This window comes from Seriola lalandi, unplaced genomic scaffold, assembly GCF_002814215.2.
Source record: "Seriola lalandi dorsalis isolate HSWRI2012SDOR001 ecotype SW California unplaced genomic scaffold, Sedor1 jcf7180002053444, whole genome shotgun sequence".
In the NCBI taxonomy this organism is placed as follows: domain Eukaryota; kingdom Metazoa; phylum Chordata; class Actinopteri; order Carangiformes; family Carangidae; genus Seriola; species Seriola lalandi.
This window is the reverse complement of record NW_019523997.1, coordinates 512,718-533,066: the sequence shown is the minus strand read 5'-3', so window position 1 is coordinate 533,066 and position 20,349 is coordinate 512,718. Positions and strand designations below refer to the sequence as shown.

At 38.2% G+C, this 20,349-nt stretch overlaps 3 protein-coding genes and 1 non-coding gene across 6 annotated transcripts; 2 read left to right on the top strand and 2 right to left on the bottom strand.

Annotated features, from left to right (window-relative positions):
- Positions 1-120: 120 nt before the first annotated feature.
- themis2 (thymocyte selection associated family member 2) lies at positions 121-6,289 on the bottom strand. Of its 3 annotated transcripts, none has more exons than XM_087172605.1 (7): positions 6,016-6,289; positions 5,184-5,304; positions 4,636-4,776; positions 4,129-4,554; positions 2,423-3,654; positions 2,038-2,155; positions 121-1,655 (listed from the first exon to the last, which is right to left on the bottom strand). In XM_087172605.1, the coding sequence occupies exons 2-7, from the start codon at positions 5,284-5,286 to the stop codon at positions 1,543-1,545; spliced, it is 2,133 nt and encodes a 710-aa protein (XP_087028731.1). In that variant the 5' UTR covers positions 5,287-5,304; positions 6,016-6,289; the 3' UTR covers positions 121-1,542. The 3 variants fall into 3 exon arrangements, with proteins under 3 accessions (XP_087028731.1, XP_087028732.1, XP_023256872.1); XM_087172606.1 differs by having other exon boundaries at positions 121-1,652; XM_023401104.2 differs by having other exon boundaries at positions 6,043-6,289.
- A 427-nt stretch (positions 6,290-6,716) lies between these two features.
- On the top strand, positions 6,717-11,783 carry ppp1r8b (protein phosphatase 1, regulatory subunit 8b). The gene is made up of 7 exons (XM_023401095.2): positions 6,717-6,789; positions 7,327-7,387; positions 7,707-7,860; positions 8,486-8,703; positions 8,953-9,097; positions 9,423-9,487; positions 9,672-11,783. The coding sequence occupies exons 1-7, from the start codon at positions 6,737-6,739 to the stop codon at positions 10,023-10,025; spliced, it is 1,050 nt and encodes a 349-aa protein (XP_023256863.1). The 5' UTR covers positions 6,717-6,736; the 3' UTR covers positions 10,026-11,783.
- On the top strand, positions 7,468-7,632 carry LOC111651156 (small Cajal body-specific RNA 1). Its single transcript, XR_002760484.1, has one exon.
- cyp4t8 (cytochrome P450, family 4, subfamily T, polypeptide 8) lies at positions 11,094-19,202 on the bottom strand. The gene is made up of 12 exons (XM_023401094.2): positions 18,956-19,202; positions 17,621-17,765; positions 17,449-17,493; positions 17,228-17,355; positions 16,900-17,024; positions 16,613-16,767; positions 16,366-16,472; positions 14,401-14,591; positions 14,151-14,284; positions 13,675-13,739; positions 13,215-13,297; positions 11,094-12,736 (listed from the first exon to the last, which is right to left on the bottom strand). The coding sequence occupies exons 1-12, from the start codon at positions 19,145-19,147 to the stop codon at positions 12,559-12,561; spliced, it is 1,548 nt and encodes a 515-aa protein (XP_023256862.1). The 5' UTR covers positions 19,148-19,202; the 3' UTR covers positions 11,094-12,558.
- Positions 19,203-20,349: the final 1,147 nt, after the last annotated feature.

The window sequence follows — 20,349 nt, the reverse complement described above, 5'->3', positions numbered from 1 at the left end:
TTTTCCAACAAAATAAAGGTAATTCTTAATATTATAGTCTGTACGGTTCACTTTTCCACATTTTGTTGCATTAAACCTCCATTTCAAACAACTACTCCCTTCAATAATCACACAGCCCCATAATGAACAAGCAATTTTTTGCAAATTTATTCAGACTTAAATACAACAATTCATTTACATATGTATTCTCATATTTAGCCATGCCACAACAAACTGAATTTAGCATCTTATGCTTTAGATGTTTGTCTTTACTTGACTCCAAGTGAGTCCACCTGTGTCAAATTCAGTTGACTGGGCATGATGCAGAAATATAGACCAACACATCTGTCTGAAAGACATGACAAAATTTGAATAAAGGAAATAGGTCTGAGTACATTCTGAACTTTAAGAGATGTCTTTGGTACAAAATCCACCTACAGACAAGTTAAGCTACGATGTCCTTGTAAGATAGTACACAAAATGAACTCGTATATTATGTTGTATATTATCTCTTTGGCAGGAAGCTTTTCACATTCATTACTCAACAAGTTTCAAAACCTATATACATTTTTTTGGGAACATGTTCCCAGTCCACAGTATATAACTGAAATGAGAATACTTCTATCATGGAATCTTCAATGAAATAAATAAAAACAGCATTTGACATAATGTGCCGCACCTTTTTGTACTCTCAGGTCATTAGTTTGATGTGGTGGGAGACAACGCTTCTGTTACTGCTTGCAATAGAATGCATGACGACGTGAGAAGCAGCAGTCTCCTTTTTGTCGCCACTGTGGTTAACTGTTGCCTCCCAGCAAGGACTGACTATTAGCTGTTTCTGTTTAGAGTTTGCATATATACACGGAAGGAGTTTGACATATACAATAAATGCTTATACAATAAAAAAGTAACCCATTACTACCTATGCAAAGCTTATAATTTTTGTTGTGAGATTAAGAGGTGTTGATTCAACATTGGCAATTTTAGGCAGTTTTGTGTATTCTTGTATTATACTGTAAAAAGTTGCTTATGTTTTATTCTAGAATGAACCATATAACTGTTTTGTATTGCACAATATAATTCTATTATTTACAAAACTACAAGTTACAGCCCCCAAAACTACCAAAGAATTAAATCAACACTTTTCTGACAAGTTTGAACAAGCTGTACGAAGGTAATGTATCATATTCCAACAAATACTACGATAAAGGCAGCATTAGTTCAGCCAAAGTTTGAGTGGTATACTGTGTAATAAAGCAGGGAAAACCTTGAAGAGGACGGAGTGGGTTGAGCTGTTAACTGTGCTGATCATGTGCTGGTTGAGCAGCTGATACAAACAACAGGGCAACCTGCTCCATTTTTCTCTATTGTACCACGAGTCACCAGAAGCTCCTCAGGGTGCTTTAAATCTTGCAAACAATCTCAGGGGTCCTAACAGGTGTAGTATACTGTCAGGAGTTTATAGCTGAATAATATAGAGCTTAAAAACTGCAGTACAAGGTTTTCCTTTACTCATTCTTAAATTCAGTTCCCACAGCTCATTGTTGTATGAGAATGTGATTCTTAGTAGAACATGACATTCTCTTGTGCTTTCTTCATCATTGTTGCAAAATTATCATCCACCATTTCATAGTCGTGGTCACTGTCCTCATCTGCTACAATGTCACATACCGCTGCTAGGGAGAAAGAAGCATACGTTTATCAGTTAGTGCAACTTGTATACACAGTACTCTATTTTTTCTTTCTGTGAACAAATCCAGTGAAAAGACTATGTGGACAAAATATGATAATAGCTTAAGAAGTTACCCTGCCTTTTTAAAACATTAAACTATATATTTGTAACCTTCATCTAAATATTTTCACTTTCAGCTTGAACATATGGGCTTGTGACTGAGTGCTACATACGTATAAGATAGAAAAGTAGAAAAGTATTGTTGGTTTTGGATGACATCAGAATTTACAGAGGAATAACATGAGACATAATCTTTAAGTGTGACATGGATGGTGACACACTATTTCACACATACACTGTGAAATAGTCTGAAGAAAGATTTTCACCTATTTTCAAAGATTCCTCCATTTTCACGTATGTGTTTGGCAGAGCTTTGCTCGTTGTCATTTCAGGTGCTGAGTGCTTTCGGGGTACAACTGGTGGAGGCTGATCATCAAAGATAACCTGCACAAAAGGAGGAAGTCAAAAATACTCTGTTTTATTACACGTATGAGTTCTTTACCACAGCAAAAAGTGGAAGCATCTTGTGTTTTGCATAGTGTTTGATCAGTGTGAGATTTCCTGAAAGTTGAAATGTGAGAAAATATCTTTCTTACACAGTTGTCACACTGGTTTGCTTCACTGAATAACTCACGTTAAAAATGACACTTTAACCACAAGAAATTCTTAATACCTCTGAAACTGTACTACATGCTCAAAGGTCATACTTACTGGAGGTGGGGGAGCTGGGGGTCTTTTTTTGCTATTTAAAGTTAAACTGGCAAACTCTTTGGTTGGTACACTTTTATCCGGTTGATGTTTGGATTTGCCTGCCTTGGGTGGTTTCTTTAAGGCTTTTGATGATTTTTTTGGAGGGTCTGAAGATGACAGATTTCGCTTTGGTGGTCGAGGAGGAGGAGCCTCATCTGAGTTCCCCTGTTTGCGAAATTCATAAAAGAATGTGTCTGTCACCTCAGTAACCCTATCCACATGGCACTTAGGGGGTTGGTCGCTGGGCCATGGCAGGGGATCCTTGGTGAAAGAGACAGACATAGTGAGCCACTGGGTTGGGATCTCGAAACAGTGGTCTGGCCTGTGTGGAAAGCTTGCCTCGATGGTGGGCTCTAACATAGACCCCTCTATTCTGAGACATGCAAACCCAACTAATGGATCAGTCTCGAGTTCAGTGTCACGGCTCACCACTTTAACATCCAGCGGCAAACTAAACCCTTTACTCAAGTCCTTGAGTTTGTACTTCTTGTTATCAGAGAGTACCTCCACAAAGTGACCCTGCATGTACAGAGGCAGAAAAATCTCCTCCTTCTCATTCTCCTGCTTGGCCTTCTTTTCATCATCATCATCATCATCATCATCATCATCATCCCCATCATCCTCCTCTTGAAGACGCTGACATAAAAGAGCCTCAACGGACTGATTCTGTTCCTCGCTGCTTCCACAAGGCAACTCCATCCTTTCCAAGCGAACAACCTTCAGCTGTTCCCCCACACTGAGACCAGGCAGGCCCTCTTCCTCAACTTCCTCACAGTTCCTTGTTACACTGACCGTCAGACCTGGTGCCTGGACTAAAGCAACATATAGCTCATACACAGAGTTAAACTCTCTTGGCCGCCTTCGAAATCGTCCGCCATATTGCTGAGACACCAGAAAGTACTGCTGTGCCTTCCGGCTCTTCAAGCTCGATAACAAAACCATCGCTGAGGTTCCTTTTTTGTGAAAAACCAGGTGCTCATTTTTGCTAAGTTCTGCTAGCCAGCTGCACTTGAATGGAGGGCGGGTCTCTGGGCCTTCCAGTATCTCCACTACTGTAGGGAAGGATTCATCAGATTGGGAAAGGACCTCTGTCAGACTGAGTGGTGTCACAAAATTTATATCTTTGCACAGTTCAGTGACGTCGATCACATCCACCTCTAAGCTGGACGGGAACTTCAACACATTCTTCCTTACTGTACAAAAAAAAATAAATAAATGTGAGAGGCAATATTATATTATATATAAATGTAGTGGCAGCACTAAATTAAATGAACTTGAACACAGTGAATAAAAGTAGCAATACTGTGTTAACATACTCAATATAACAAGTGTGTATTACATTATAACACAGTTACTGTTTATAAGTGAATTTTTACTGATTTAGAAGTTGCTCATGGTAGTGCTGTTTTTTACGTTATATACTGTTAGTTTGATATATAATAATGCATCATATTTAATGATCTCATCATTGGTTTTTTATCTAAAATCTTAATCAGTATATCAACTATTACAAATATGCTAACTATGACAATTTATTGCGTAATTTACACACACAAAATGATGAACATGTATGCAGATATGTAAAAAAGAGCCCTTTGTATGTAAGATCCAGATAATTTGAATTACTTTTTAAAATTAAAGTAAAAGAAAAACAAAGTTATTCTCACAGTGCATGATGGCGTGGACTTGGTATATTGGACTCAGGATAAATGGCTTGGCACTTTTGCTGGGGTTGTTGAAGCGAAACCTTCGACTACACAGGGACGCAGAGGACATGATGTCCTTCAGGGTAAAGCACTCCTCGCTCTCACACTCAAAGAATTCCCCTCGGGAAGAAAGAGGGATGCACACTTCGGCTGAAGCTTCCTGCTGTCCTCGAATATGGCAGCGGACCTGATCCTCGTCACCCTCACGCCGCTCTACGGAGAGCACAGTCAAAGCTTTCCCGGCCCCCAGTGTTAAATTTCCAAAGATCATCTTGGAGCGGCTGGTGAAAGTGAAGGGAAGGCAGGATTCCAGGCCAACAGGCCTCAGGCTCACCATCTCTTCTACGGTACTGTATGGCATCTCCTCTGGAACAACCTTGAACAATTCTGAGAAACAAATATGTGTCAGTGGTCAGCAAAAAAATCTTTATCTGTTCTCAAAACAACCTTGATAAAGCACAAACCAACCTGTGTGGTTAATAGGCAACTCAAACTTCTCATTGTTGATGATGTCTTCAAAGCTTACTGATATGAGCTCAATACCAACGACCTTTATTAGATCTCCAGTAGAAAAGCACACTTCACTCCCAGAAATTTCATATATAGACCCTGAAAGAGAAAGTAAGAAAAAGAGCAAAAAAGGAACAAAGAAAAAGATCACGATTCAGCAAAGAGCAGATACATCAAGCACAAAAAAACGTTTTCTTATTTTTCTACGGAACACAATCTTACATACTCTGATCTGAAATATTTCTATCAATCAGGAACAGTACAAATATATCAACTGAAACAAATGCTCACTATTTTATTTGGTTTGGGGTTAAGAAAAGACTGAATCCTGTATACTACATAGATATAAATGTATGCAATTGATACAGACAGACGTGATACAAAATCCAGACATGTTCCAATTTGTAGCGATCTAATCTCCTCAAGTAGTTTCTACTCTATTCATCTTTGTCCTCATCTACACTCACGGTATCAGTTCAGAATCACTGAAATAACAAAACGCCTACCTTGGAAATAGACTCCAGAGCAAACCTGTAGAATTTTTGGCAGACATGTATTGTCCAATGATGCGATTAATTGTTGAAGCGGCAAAGCAGTTGTGCCTGCCATCACTGCTGTCTCAGTGCGCTGTGATCAAAAATGAAGGCAGACAGCAAATGACAAACACAGCATAAAAGGAGGGTGCTTTGTCAGTCACAAACCACAAAACTGAATGAGGAAGTCACTGGAGCTGTGTGCATAATGCTTTCTCAGATGAAGCTCTTATACTGTTAAATTGTGGAAGAAAATGTTTCTGCCTGTTTTTACGTATTCTGAGCTATTTGTGCTGTATAAACTCTGATATATACCATCACCCATGGAAAATAGACCAAGACACTCGAAGATGAAATCTGCTTCTTTATAAGGAAATGTGTTAGCACATGTGTGTGTGGGAGCTGCAAATGTGCACTCCATTCTCAAATACACAAAATCAATTCTCTTTCAACATTGTTACAAGGTCTAAAACACCCAAATCCCCCTCATGTTGTTTCTGTATGCCAAGCAGATGGACAAGTTGCTGGTCTGGCCAAACACAAAGTTTTTGTATCATGTAGCAACTATGTGGACAGATTGCACAGGACTGAATAGAAAATCTCCCCAGCTCTGTCATACAGCAATGATGCCAAAACACAGAATTAATGCTTGATACTTGATAGGAAGTACTGAAATGTTCCACTCAGCCATGAGCTCTAGGAAAATTTAATTTTAGCGTATTTGTAATTTTAGTAAATGTATCTCAAAGCATCAAAAGCCTATGACACATCCTTCACACAGCAAATGTCTACTCAAACTACTTACTACAAATGGTAGAGAGAAAGAGTGCACCTTCACTTCCTTCTGTTGATCTGCACTAGAATACACTAAGCATCCTCTCGCCTCTGTGACTTGACGCGGCTGCCCCTCACTGCATCTCTCGAAACTCACACCGCTTTCTGAATTAACCCAGCAGCAGCCACAAAGATGCCGCTTGGATTACTCGAGGCGTTTCCCCCCTTTTCCATGATCCAGAGTGGTATGCCATGTCAAACTTTGATATATTTAGAGAAAATGAAAGTAAGCTGTTCTCAGTAACCAGAGTCAGAGCACAACACACTCATTTGGTGAATGGCTTGTGCAACAAATATAAACTTCTGAGAAACCTGCGGTGTTCAGGTTCTCAGACCACCAGCCCTTCACCACAGCAGGAATCAGGTGCATTTCAAAAAACATCTTTTTTTTTTTTTTTTTACACAGTTTTTTTGAGTCAGAAATTAGGGTTCTGAGAGCCTCTAGTGGTCCTTGGGGGAATTCTGATTTGTTCTTGGTCACTGTAATTTCCCTCACTTAATATTAACACAATGAACATGACATTTCTCCTTCGTCTCGCGTTAAGGACAAAATGATAATACAACTCATTAAATTTTGTCTAATTTAGCCTTATTTGGATATAAATCGTTTAAGGAATGCAAAACTTCAACTCCCATCACCCCACGCTGACGTTTACCCATCATGCAGCTCGGCCTTGAGAAGATGAGGCAAGATGGCGACTAAAATAAGCAGAGACAGTCCCCCTCCTTTTGATTGTCCATCATGGTGAGAAAATGCACATGCTAAAGTTGTAACGGTTTGTTTGTAGCGCAATGCCAGTTGCAAATGAGCAAATCAACGTTCAGGCATTTCAATATCATAACTTTACTCAGAGAGAAGCTTGTTGGTACTATAGCTAACGTTAGCATCTAAGTAAGCTAACAGGCTAACACGTTAACGTTGGCGTTTATCCACAAATGGCGTTGGGTGTTTTTCTCTGCAAGAGGATGCTTCATGTGTTTAATTGGAAGAATGTCCGATATGCACAGAATGCTTTCATCTATTCAAGCAGGACATTTTATCATTTCTTAGCCTTTGTCTTGATCTGTGATAGTATTGCTCTTGCAATAGATGGCAACCACTCTTAACGTTTCCATGCTAGCTGAAGAGGTTGCAGCACTTGTTTTTACGAATTAATCTCAGCACAACCAGAGTATCAAAGCTAAATTGTCAATTTATCCTTTGTAATGATAAACATTGCATACACCCCCGTAATGTTGATTGTTTAAATGCCTAAACTGATCACTAACTGTTTGCTCTCAGGGCAGGCAAGCCGCCCCCAGGGCTCCATCTAGACGTGATGAAGGGAGACAAACTGATAGAGGTAACTGGAAGCTTTGCCATCAGCTCAAGTTATTGCATACTCGTGTTAAAGCATGTAATGGCCTATAATAAATTAGTTGAATGCACCAGATACAAGCCTGACAGCCCACCTTGTCCCAGATGTGTTGCACACTGGGATTTTGTATGGCTGCATGGCTTCAAACGGTGCGAGAGAAACATTAGCCCTGAGATTTAAGCTTTGCAGTGGGAAGCATCACTGTTGAGTTATGGCTCAGAGGCACAGATTCATTGCAGACTGTTTACAGACCTTTTCACCAGCTCTTGTTAATGACTGTGACACTGAAACTCTGTCCCTGTAGAAACTGATCATAGATGAGAAGAAGTACTACCTGTTTGGTAGGAACCCGGACTGGTGTGACTTCACCATCGACCACCAGTCATGTTCACGTGTCCACGCTGCCCTGGTCTACCACAAACACCTGAAAAGGGTCTTTCTCATAGACCTCAACAGCAGTAAGACACCATTCACATTCATACATATACTCATTTAATATTCAGAGCCATTGTCTGGAAAGGTTTGACATACATGCTATGTCAAATTATGTACAGGCAGTACACGTTGCAGCTGAAACAATTCATTGAGTAATTGATGAGTCAGGAGACGGCAACTATATTGACAATCGATTACAGTCAATATAGTTGTGAAAATGACAAACATCTGGTTCCAGCTTGTTAATGCTAAGCATTTTTGTTTAATATATTTGTAAATATAATATCTTTGGGGTTTGGACACTTGAAACTTGAATATTTCACTTCTGGCGTGTATAGCCAAAACGATTAATCGAGACAAAAATTTGCTGGTCAGTTAATGATAAAAATAATCATTAGTTTCAGCCCTGATACAATATTTTTTCTTGAAGAGATGTCATCCTGCCTGATTTCAGTTAAATTTAAAAGCTTTGACTTGGCCTTCTTTTTTTTAGTTGCTTCACACCTGCCTTTGTATAATCACTTGGAAACATTACTAAGTATTTTGTAATCACATTTGATTCATTTCCATAATGAGATAACATTCGAAAACTAAAAATAATTTCTCCTAACACACGCAAACCTTCTTATTTGATTGTCACCGTTTTAGCACATGGTACTTTCCTTGGACACATCCGTTTGGAGGCACACAAGCCTCAGCAGGTTCCCATAGACTCTACAATATCTTTTGGGGCCTCAACACGGACCTACACCATCAGAGAGAAACCCCAAACCCAAGGCACTGCTGGTACAGGGGACAGTAAGACAGGAGAGGATGAGGAGCTGAAAGGACTGCTTGGGCTTCCAGAAGAAGAAACAGAATTAGAGGTACATTTAGTTTCTTGATAATAACAATATACCACAGATTGCTGCTTTAGGTAGACTGCTAATAGATGCAGCATAATGTTTAAAATACACTATAGTCCTTTAAAGTTACTTTATAGATCTTAATGGAGCATTTTGTTGTCCAAAATTTGAGAAACATAATTTTAAAGTAAGAGGTAATGATTAAATTACTTGTTTATGCCTGTTGCTTCTGTATTAATGAGTAGTTCTGTTCACTTGAAAAAATGACAGAACCTGACAGAGTTCAACACAGCTCACAACAAGCGCATCTCCCTCTTGACCATCGAAGAGGGCAACCTGGAAATCCAAAGGCCTAAGAGGAAACGGAGGAACTCCAGAGTTACTTTTAGCGAGGAAGACTCTATCATTAACCCAGGTACAAATCAAAGTGTCCGTGATACTGAAGTAACACAAGAAACTTATACAACTCTGTTGTTTTTACTAACAGTGCCAATACAAACTATTATGTAGAACATTAGTCCTGTTTCTTGTGTAAAGGTTTAAAGCATGTAACGCTTGGTTTGAATATATTCTCCCAATCTGCCTTTTTGCAGAGACTTTTACTGACTGTAAACATATTCAATTATTTGCTTAATTAATTTAATTTGAAGCATTTTACAGTGAGGAGCCTCCTGTCATGCTGTAAATATATAGTGTAAATGAAAATGTAACAACTGTAACACTGTTTTAAATATTTACAGAGGATATAGACCCCTCAGTGGGACGCTTTAGAAATATGGTGCAGACTGCTGTCATCCCTATCAAGGTAAGATTTGGTTTTGTTATTTAAAATTTTTATTATTCAAAGAATGTGTTGCATTTAGGCAAATTTAATATCTGGTCCTGTGTAGTCTGCAGTGGGTCAGGTGTATGACATGCAGAGGTAGAAACTGTAACGTCGGGCTAAATGTGTGACATACATAGTTAATACTCTGTCTCCCCTGCTGCAGAAACGAAGATCAGAGGGCCAAAACACCCTGGGTCTTGATGAACTGACTTCAAAACGTATCCACGGCTACAACTTGGGTGGTGGTCTTTATGGGGACTTGCCTCCCACCAGTCATGAGAACCAGCCAACTGGAGCTCCAGGAGGTGCTGCCATGCAGGGAGGGCTTCCTCTGCCCTTCCCTAATCCAGCACCAGAGGTGGACCTGGCCCCAGAGGCTCCCCAGCCCCCTGTCACCCTCAACCCCACACCTGTCACAGCCCCCTATCTACCAGAGACCCACAACGAGCCACGCAAAAAGAAGTATGCCAAAGAAGCTTGGCCGGGCAAGAAACCCACCCCGTCACTACTCATCTAACCAGTTTCATAAAGCTGCTGACTCTCAGGTTACCGGTAGATACATCAGGGACTGTGACCTGGCAGAGGTGGAGTCATCACTTTTTTTTTTATTTGTTGTGTCACTCATTGTCATCAGAAAGGCACCACACAATTAACCTGTGGTGTATCAGAAGATATCATCTACCTTACTAAGTCAGCAGTTGATATTTTGGCAGAAAAACAGCTCAATCTTGTTGACTACAAACAAAATTAACAGACTTGGCAGTGAGCATTTTAGTACCAGATTGGCCGTTAAATATACTTGTCTGAGTGAAAGAGTACATGGATACGATGGGTCACCAAGTTATGTTTTTGATGTAATGGATGTACTTTTTTTTTTTTCTACTAAACGCGTTGCAACAGTTTTTTTCACTCCTTCAATATTTTGATAATACTATTAAACAAATGGCTAAAAAGTACTTTTATACGAGATATTTTACTGTGAGAAGTCACGAAAGTCAGAGAATCCAGACATGAAGTCAGTCTCTATCAAAACACAGGGCTGCTTTTTATTTTGAAAACTTGACATAATTTTACTCTCGCATACTCAGACATTTGTATTACCTGTTTTAGACCAATATGACACTGATTGAAGTTTCTTGCATTTGTCTTACAAGCCACTAGATGGTGACAAGTGCGCAAAGGTCAGAGTTTTCAATGAGGCTTGGCTGGAAACATGCAAGTACAATTGTTCATGGCCTGTTGCACTAACATTGTCCAAAATCTATATGTGGCATCACATGAAAGTGGTGCTGCAAGCTTCTAGTTACTCATTTGGATTCTTCTGCAGATAAAAGCCATTGCCCTGTCCAAACAATATGTTGGTCATGTCAATTTGTCCTTTAGGTTTTCTCGGTATATTGAGTTTTAAATGGTTTGTTGCCTATTTTTTCCAGCACCAGTATATTGTAAATACTAGGATTTTACAGTTTTTTTTACATTTGATTGTTAATTGGAATGTTACTAAGTAGTAACAGATTAGAATGGATTCCAGCACAGTAACAAATACCAATTTTGCTGCAAAATAAGAAGTTAGTGAAAACAAGTGTTTGGTTTAGGAAGATTTAATGGTCATGTAGCATGTTAACATCTTTCACATGCAACAGAGTAGAGTGCAGTTTATACCGTATACTATTCATAATTTGTTTACCTGAATCGAACTCGGACATAGGAGGAAAAGAAGACAAAGGAACAGAAATGCAGTTAACCATGTACTCGAAGTCAAGTAAAGGTCCCATGAAATGGTACATTTACTTTTTTGCTTTTATTCAAAGGTAGACGGTAGACAAGAGAGGCAGTGACCTGCAACAAAGGTACCTAGCTGTAATCACACAAGGCACTGTGGTTACAATGTACAAAATGCATTTTAACCACAAGGCCACCACGATACACATTTCTGTTTCCTTTTGAAAGAGGGTGTAAGGTGGGATATTGGACCTTGAGCCGTGGTGTAAACTGGGCTTGTAGTTATGTATGAAAGGTGGGTTGAGTTTAAAGAACAGGCATGTGGTCATACATAAAGATGCACTGTTCCAGAAAGAACAGTTTTCCATGATGTTCAAGTGGCCATTTCATGGGATCTTTAAATCAGTAAAAGGTTGAAGATCAGAGATCAAGGAAAGACGAGGTGTTTCATTTTTACAAACTGTGCTGGTGACTTTTTGTCCTTGTGGGCCTGTGGATTTTGTAATCATACGACTGTAAATAAAAAATGAATTACTTTTGACTCAAAACTCAACAGTGTTTTCAGCTGTAAGTAATTAATGTTGCATTGAACTTTGACTAAAATTAACTGTCTGTATTCCAAATTTATACTTGATGAAATGTCCTCTTAGAGCAAGTGCTTTGATGGCTCATGAGCAAACAGCATAGACTGAGAACAATGGTGATCCCGTGTATTTAGAGCCTGTTGTGTTGCATACTACACCTTCCCAAGACTTTATCATGCAGGTTAACAGATGTCTCAGGAGTACATTGGACCTGATTTAAATGAGTTCATGGGACACTTAACAAATCAGTTGCAGGTCAAGCAGGAACCTTCACACAATGACAGTAAATCCTGTTAATGTTTAGGTACTGCTTATAGAAACAAAAATTGAACTTTCACACTACTCATCATGAACTTTGAAAAAGGGCAGTTAAAAAGTAAATTGATAATGTATTTACAAATTAAAGGAAAATATTACTTCTACATTTGATATTTGTTACAAATGGATTACAGTAAGTGCAAATGTCAAACCAAAATGAAGGTACTTTTTCGCTATATTCAAAAATGTCTCACTACAAAGTGTTACAGAAAGAGAAAAAAAGAATATCAACTTATTATTCAGCAAGTTAATTCCCCAAAGGCATATTTAGTCAATACATAAAATATTCCACAGTTCATCATTATCTGTTAAGTTATATATTAGTGTAAAAGCTTAGTTAAAATATTAGAAATTAAAGATAATTTAATGATTCCCTCATTGAAGTGGAATTTCCAGTTTCACAGTATTCAACACAGTTATTTCCCTTTACATTTGTGGCTCTACGGGCTTGATTTTAATGTGGATGCCATTGAGTGAGCGGAGCACCAGTCTAGGAATTATCTTGGGTTTCCAACTGGGGTCCTCAATCAGATGATATCTCTTAAGTGTCAGGGCTATCACCACTTTCATCTCATTCATGGCAAAGTTCTGACCAATGCAGTTTCTGAGGGAGGAAAACATAGAATCATGTTGCTATATGAGGAATATAAGGAATGAAATGCTTTTGAATAATAACATGAGCGGTAAGCAACATGTTGTCATGAGAGTCAACAACATGAGAGCGTTTAGCATATCTTGTCATACATTGTAAAATAATCTTTGCTAAATTAAATCCTATGCAGTGTGTGCAACTGGTGAACTATAAGCTTGAACTAGCAATAAGCTTGAACAAGTTGGTACTTACTGCAGGCTCATTGTAATGTTAAGTTATCCTGGTATACTAAGCTTTCCATTGTCATGAGATCAATGCTTCGTTACACTAATCCCTAATCAAAGAGGGCTGGTGCCAGGTTACATATCCATATACTGCAGACCTTTGTCAGATAAATGAGTAAACAGCATGAAGTGAGTAATCTGTAAAGAGAGAACCTCCCTGCCAAGTTCTTACTGACACAGTCACACGGTATCAGGTGTGGACAAACCTTGGCCCAGCTGAGAATGGCACAAATGCATGAGGTGACCTTTTGGAGACATTCTCTGGCAGGAAGCGCAGTGGGTCAAAGACCTTTGATGACAAAAGATGGAAAAACAAAAACCAAAAGTCAGTGTGGAATAAATCACACATTTTCTAGTCTTCATCTGAGTTTATGCTTATTCACACACCTGATATAGTAAGTGAATAAACCATGACAGCACGCAGGAGTCAGCGTGTGACAGTTAACCAGCCAGGGCACTTTAATTGAGCACCACTTTGATGATTTTTCCACATCTATTATTTAACACATTTTATGTAGAAGCAGGGTGTGGGCCGGCACAGCAAAGAGGGATCATAATTTTACTTTTACCACTGATTCTCTTAATATTGCACATCATTTAGGGAGTGGGCACAGGTGAGCTTTCACTTCACAAAGAGTTGCTCAGAATAAAATCATCTTGACTTACATCAGGGTTTTCCCAAACGGCTGCATTCCTGTGAATCCCAAACACAGTTGTTCCAACATGACAACCTACCAACAAAAAACAGAACAAACTTCAATATATTCAAGTGCGAGCAAGCTGCTTCTACCATTTAACCCCTGGGTCAGTAACTATTGACCTGTGTTTTTGCTATGTAGCCAAACATTGGTCCGACCCACAGAACTTTGAGACAAAGTCTATGACCTTAAAACCAATTACGGGGAAACAAAAAGGTGAAAATGTAGATCAAAGTGTTAATATGTTCTTTATGCTGTGAAAGGCTGACTTTGCAAAACAAAAAACTAGGGTCCACTGTGGAAAACAAAACCAATACAAGTTAATAGTTTAGCTTTTACTAGCAGGGTAAAAGTTATTATGTATGTAACAGTTTGCTGTCTTATCTATATTAACTTTCCAAAAATATTAACTAAGACATTGTCACTTTCTCATGCACCACAGACCTTCAGGCACAGTCCTTCCATCAAAAAAGGTCATGGGTTTGGTGAGTTTTCTGGACATTCCTGGTACGGGAGGGTAAAGACGGAGGGATTCTTTTATGCACATTGTAGTGTATGGAATTTTATTAAGAGCCTCCCTAAAAAAAAAAAAAAAAGACATACACACAGTGTTAGATCAATACACAATAAAGCAACAGCCTAAAGCTCATTGAAACCAGCACAGAGTGACAGTTTTTTAGAGGCACAAGCCTACCACTCCATGGTGTCCTTGCCATGTAGGGCCTCAATGATCTCATCCCTGCAAATCTTCTGGTGTTCTGGGTGGCAGGCAAGACAGTAGAGGATGAAAGAGATGCCGCTGGCTGTGGTGTCATGGCCCTCGAACATGAAGGTGTCCACTTCTGCTCGTAGATCTTCATCTGACAAACCCTGCTGTTTCTCATCCTGAGGGTGAGATAAAAGGCAAAAATATAAAAAATAAACACTAGCCATTCAAGTACCTACTACATACTTAATTTGTCGAGCACTTTTTAAAACAAGTACTGTATGTTACAATTAAACCATAAGGAAAGCACATAAAACAGACAACAAAGGTTATTGCAGTCAGGTTGATCTTGGGTACTGGAAGTCATGGAGATGGAACATGACTATATACCCCTTCACTAGGTCAAAGATGGAATTAGTAGTGACAAAGGATGTGTGCTGGGAGATTAACAGGTAAAACGGGAAATAAGGGCAGCTGACAGGCCAAAACACAGTGTGTGTTTAAACAGAAGAAATTCATTAACGTAATGCTATGTATTTTGATACAGTAGTTTGTTGCGTATTACCCTAGCATCATAGAGTGGATAAGTGGTGTGATAGAGTTCACCCTTGACGCGATCAACTTTTATTTGAGAGAGGAACCTTTCACTTTTGTTTGCTTCCACAGCGACTGATATTTAAGAAGAGAAACACAAACTGGTGGAGCATTATATAAATTGGAGCTCTGTTCTTTTGAAATCTGTTTTGAAATAAACAGAAACACTACATTTAAAAAAAAGCATACACTTCTTTTCTTCTTTGCAAAAATTTGATTTTTTATGTATGCCTTGCTATGTTGACTGTATTTAATTGTCATTTGATGAAGCTATCTTATCTTTGTGTCTGTAAGAAAGTATTACCATGCATAAGCTTGTATGCCAGCAACAAAAGTTGAGGTGATTAATGTCCTGGCAGCTCAGGGATATTTACATTAAGCAGATCCTTCGGAAGGCCAGCACTGTCCTAGATTGTCTTGTTAGCACCTGCATAAAGAATTTGCCTTCAGGCCACTGCTTGAGAGTGCCTTTTAAGAGGACTGTTGCCTTTGTATCAGTGTTTGCTATGCTGAACATGAGGCTTCTGCACAAAAATAAAGCAGCCTTCTCTGTTTCCTTTTACACTATGGTTTTGCCACTTATAAATAATATGTGTATGTTATGCTAAACCACCTCTAATATGGTCTCAAGTTTTATATATGACTTACTGTTTTCAAATGTTTTTGTCCTTTTATTTTCATATATTTATATGTGGTTATAATCACTGTTTTAATTGTTGGTGTGGTGTTTTAAACCCTGGCTGCACATCAAACCTCCCTCTATTACTATTAGTTTAAAATGCTGTTTTAATGCTGTAATTCTCAATAGTAATTTTCAATTAATTCCTCTAACTTGTAACTTCATGTTTTCACAGTTGGTGTACAGTACAAGTACACCTTACTCAGTTTGTTTCCAATGTCCAATGTTGGGGAGTAACTACTTACAAAATATATGTAATTGTAATCTGTAAAAATGTTTTAATTAAAATTCAGTTACTAATCAAAATGTTGATATATCTGTGGACAATGTGATTTCAGATAGGTGATAGGTGTAAGATCTAATAACACTCACTAACTTAACTCAGTATTGTGTTTTCATTAAATATTAACTTGGAGATGGTCATTAGGTCCTGAAATGTCTACAGGGCACCAACAGATTAAATTAACGGCACTGAAAAGTAATCAAAAAGTAATAAAATGTAAGTTACATTACTTTGATGAAGTAATAAAAACACTTTGTAAGAGGGTAATGAGTAATCTGTAACATATTACATTTCAAAAGTGACCTCCCACTCCCTCAACACTGTCAATGTCAATACACTGAGAAAAAAAGTTCAATTTTGAAAAGTCAAAGGTTGGAGCCAATATTACATAACATACTCTTGCAAAAAGAAGAATGTCCAGAAAGTCCAAGTTTCTCTTGGCCGGTATGTTGTCCAGCTCCTTCTCTTGCTTTAGTGCTTCTTTCCTCTTTCTTATAACCTCCTCTTCAAAAGATGAGATAACGGATGAGTATTTGCAGACTCTAGAAATAGGCATACTATACTAAAAACATTTACAGATCTACATCTACTCCACTACAACATTTTCAGATTGTCATTAATCAGTTTTTGTGTGCAGAGCTTACCTGTATGACTGTGAGCCACCCTGCACACTTTCCTGTATCTAAAGCCATGTGGGCTGAGGTAGAAAATGAGGTCGTTGTGGTATGGAAATGTCCTGAACCGCAGGTTAATCAGATCACTGAGTTCATACACTGCTTTGATGTATGTATTTGTTCCACTGAAAAGAAATGCAGGCCAACATCAAAAGCTAAATTTCCTCCACTCATGATTAAGGCGGCTAAAGCATTAAACAACTGTGAACTCAGAAATGAAACCCCGAATGGTGCTAGGAAAGTTTTTATGGACTCACCTCTCGGTCTGACAGTTGCTGCTGTAGCTGAATGCACACTTCAAGATGCTGTCCAGTGTCATGAGACTCACGTGTTCAAACAATTCAAACGACTCATTGGTGGTTGCATAACTTTCCCATTTGTGCTGGCAACAATGAGAGAACAGATGTGACATCTCTGCAGGATATGGAAAAACTCCAACACAGTTATTTTCCGCACAAGCTGTAACAGAAAATATGTCATCTAGACAGCCATGCCTTGTTATGTTTTAATTGTTACTTCACCACGTTTATTCTCCTTTAACTATTAAGAATTGTGATTTACACAAATAAACTGTAATGTACATACCAACATAGTTTTAGTGGAATCTGACATCAATTTTACATATGCTTTCAAAACATCATAGTGGAAACCTGGTGTCAGGAGCCGTCTGTGGCGAAACCACTTCTGACCTTTAGATACCAATAAACCATCCCCTTAAGACAAAATGACACAGTATGTGTGTGAGTGAACAGCCAAATCTGTAATAAACCACGATATGCTGCAGGAGAAAGGTAAAGCAGTCTCACCAATCCAAGACTCAATAAACCTATATGCCAAATCATCTTTTGGTTCTGTGAGGAAACAAACATAAAAATCTTTGTTACAGTGACCTTTGGTTGTGAAAGATAATATAAACCACATTTGACTACACAGTTATCATCAGTTTAATCAAGATAAATATAACAATAGCTCACACACCTGTTGATGTCAGTATAGTTTTTACATAATCTGGATGGTGAATGTTGAGGAAACAAACAAAGGGACCAAACCACAGCGGGAAAGCATATGGGTACTCTTGACCCCATTTCACTATCTTCTCAAAGTCTTTCCCATCTTGTTTAAACTGAAAGAAAAATAAAAAACACAGATGCTTGGTGAAATCTTTCAGTCATGTAACCAGCATGGTTTGTGAATGATTCACTGAAGAGGACAATCTGATTATTTACTTAAACCATGATGTTTACCAACTGTGTGTTTCTAATGTTCAGTCATGTAGCCTGCACGGTTTGCAAGTCCTTTAATCTGTTTATTTGATTAAAACCAGTAGTTCTCGAACTTTTTCACATTAATGACCCCTGAACTGACAAAAATTAGACCACAGACCCCCATTTGCTAACTGTTTATCACAGAATCCCCATCTGTTAAGATTTTTGCTTTTATTTATTTTATTACAGAAAGTGTTTGAAATCCATGACCAAAATAGTCATATATCCTGTCATTGTGTTACTTATGGATGGATTTATTGTAAAAATAATTTATTCCCCTTTTTACTGTGGGTCCCAAGGTACCCATCAAGGACCCCCACTTTGAGAACCACTGGTTTAAACCATGACGTTTACCAGCTGTGTCTCTAATATGTGGTGACAGCAAAAATATATAGAGGTAAAAGTAGTAATACCACGTTGTATATATTCTTTAATTCACTGAAGTGAATAATTGTTATTACCAAAATGTATCGAAGTATCAAAAGTAAAAGAATTTATTATACAGAACAAAGGATCTGCTAAACCTCTCTGTTATGCAGTGCAGTGAGATGAGATACATACATAATACATAAATATGCCTTATTAGAAAGTGGTATTCAGCATGTTGAAGCTGGTCTTGGTGAATATAATTTTAACTATTTTGTTATATACCATGTGTACAATGATACTGATGTATACAATGACAATGATATAAATTACGTCATTATTTTATAGATCAAATTTTATGTAAATGTGTTAGATTTAGCCAAAAGGCTAATAATATGTAAACTATGTATCTACAAAGCATTTACAGCTGTCAGATAAATATAATGGAGTATTATAAATAACATAAATATAATACTATACATTAACAGTGGAGTAGAAGTATGAGTGGAAATATCTGAAATAATACTTCATAAAACTGTTTGCAACAAAAGAGCTGGTTACACCCCACCACTGCTACTGTGCTCATAAATGTCATGCAAACAACTGGCATCGTGCAAGCTGCGAGACAGTTACACAAAGTTGAAGTCGTTGCTACGCTGCTGAAAGCTCGTGACTGAGTTACCTGCAAAACATGTCCAAAGAGCCAGTGTCCCGGCGGTCCTGGAAAAGCTTCAATGCTTCGAAACGTAGCCTTTCTTTTGACGATCAAGATAGTTAATTTATACACGACGGCGAAAACACAAAGGAGAGCGAACAAGTGATGCATGCGAGGCCAGCCCAACTGAAATATTACGAAAGCTTCCGTTAACTCCATCCCGACGATGCCCGTGTGCCGCGGTGCAGGAGGAAGCCTCTGAACGAAACGAAATGAGACGTGCTTGTAAATACGACACTGCAAGTCGCTTCCGATTCGTAGCTTCCGATTCGGAAAGTTAAGGGAAAGTTAAGGAAAAGTTAAATGAAAGTTAAGGGAAACTTAACTCCGTGTTTTGCACCTCTTACTGTCGTGAAAACGTATTAGACATTTTTACATAAAACCTATTATCGCTGTCTGAAACACACTTTCAAATTTGTGAAAACTTTGTTTTATTGGAAGAAATGCAAAAAAGGTAAACTACACTGATTTTCACACCTAGGCCGCATTGGACCAGGTACAGATCAAAAATCACTATAGTCTACTTAGGGTGGTCAAATGTGGACTAAAGTATCCCAGAGAGACCAGATACTCTTTACACACAATTTCAGATTTGTGAAACCAGAAAAACAGCAACGTTTCACTGCTTTTTTCTAAAGAAGTCTATACAAAAGTATAAAAAAAAAAAAGTAGAATAGTTATTTTTACTTTTTAAAATACAATCAAAACTTCTTCACACACTGGCCAGTTGGTTAATTTACTTTTCAAATAATTCTTTCAAACAAAAATAACTGCTGCTCACCAAAATTTCCTCTTACTGGCTATGGTCAACACGACTTCTTTACTGTAGCCCATATTAGAGGTACAATAATTTACCCATTAGTGTTCCTTTTCTTCATTGACATTTTTATGAAAAGCTTTCAATACTTATCAACACTTGATTGAGAAATAAATTAATATATCTAGTTTATCTGTTCACTAAAAACTGTCATCATTTTAAACGCTGCTCTTCCTCTCCTGCCAGTTGTCACCTGACCTCGCACCTGCCTGCAGACATGAATTCGTGACCCCATCCAGAGTTCACACTGGAGACCTGCACACTAGCTTCACCATTTGCCACATTGTGTATAATGTCTCTTTGCAGCCTGTTTGTTTTGCAAATGACAATACAAAATCAACAACTCTCTAAAACAACTGATCATTAAAAACTTAGACTGAATTAGTTTTAGCTCGATGTGGGCTACCTAATAAACTGAATATATTGAAAAAAATTTGGATAAAAGTCTACAGGAAGAGACAAGTACAAAGCTCAAATTAAAGGCTATCATGTTAAGAGTTGTCCAGATTAAAGAATGTGAAACAAATCAAAATAAGAACAATAA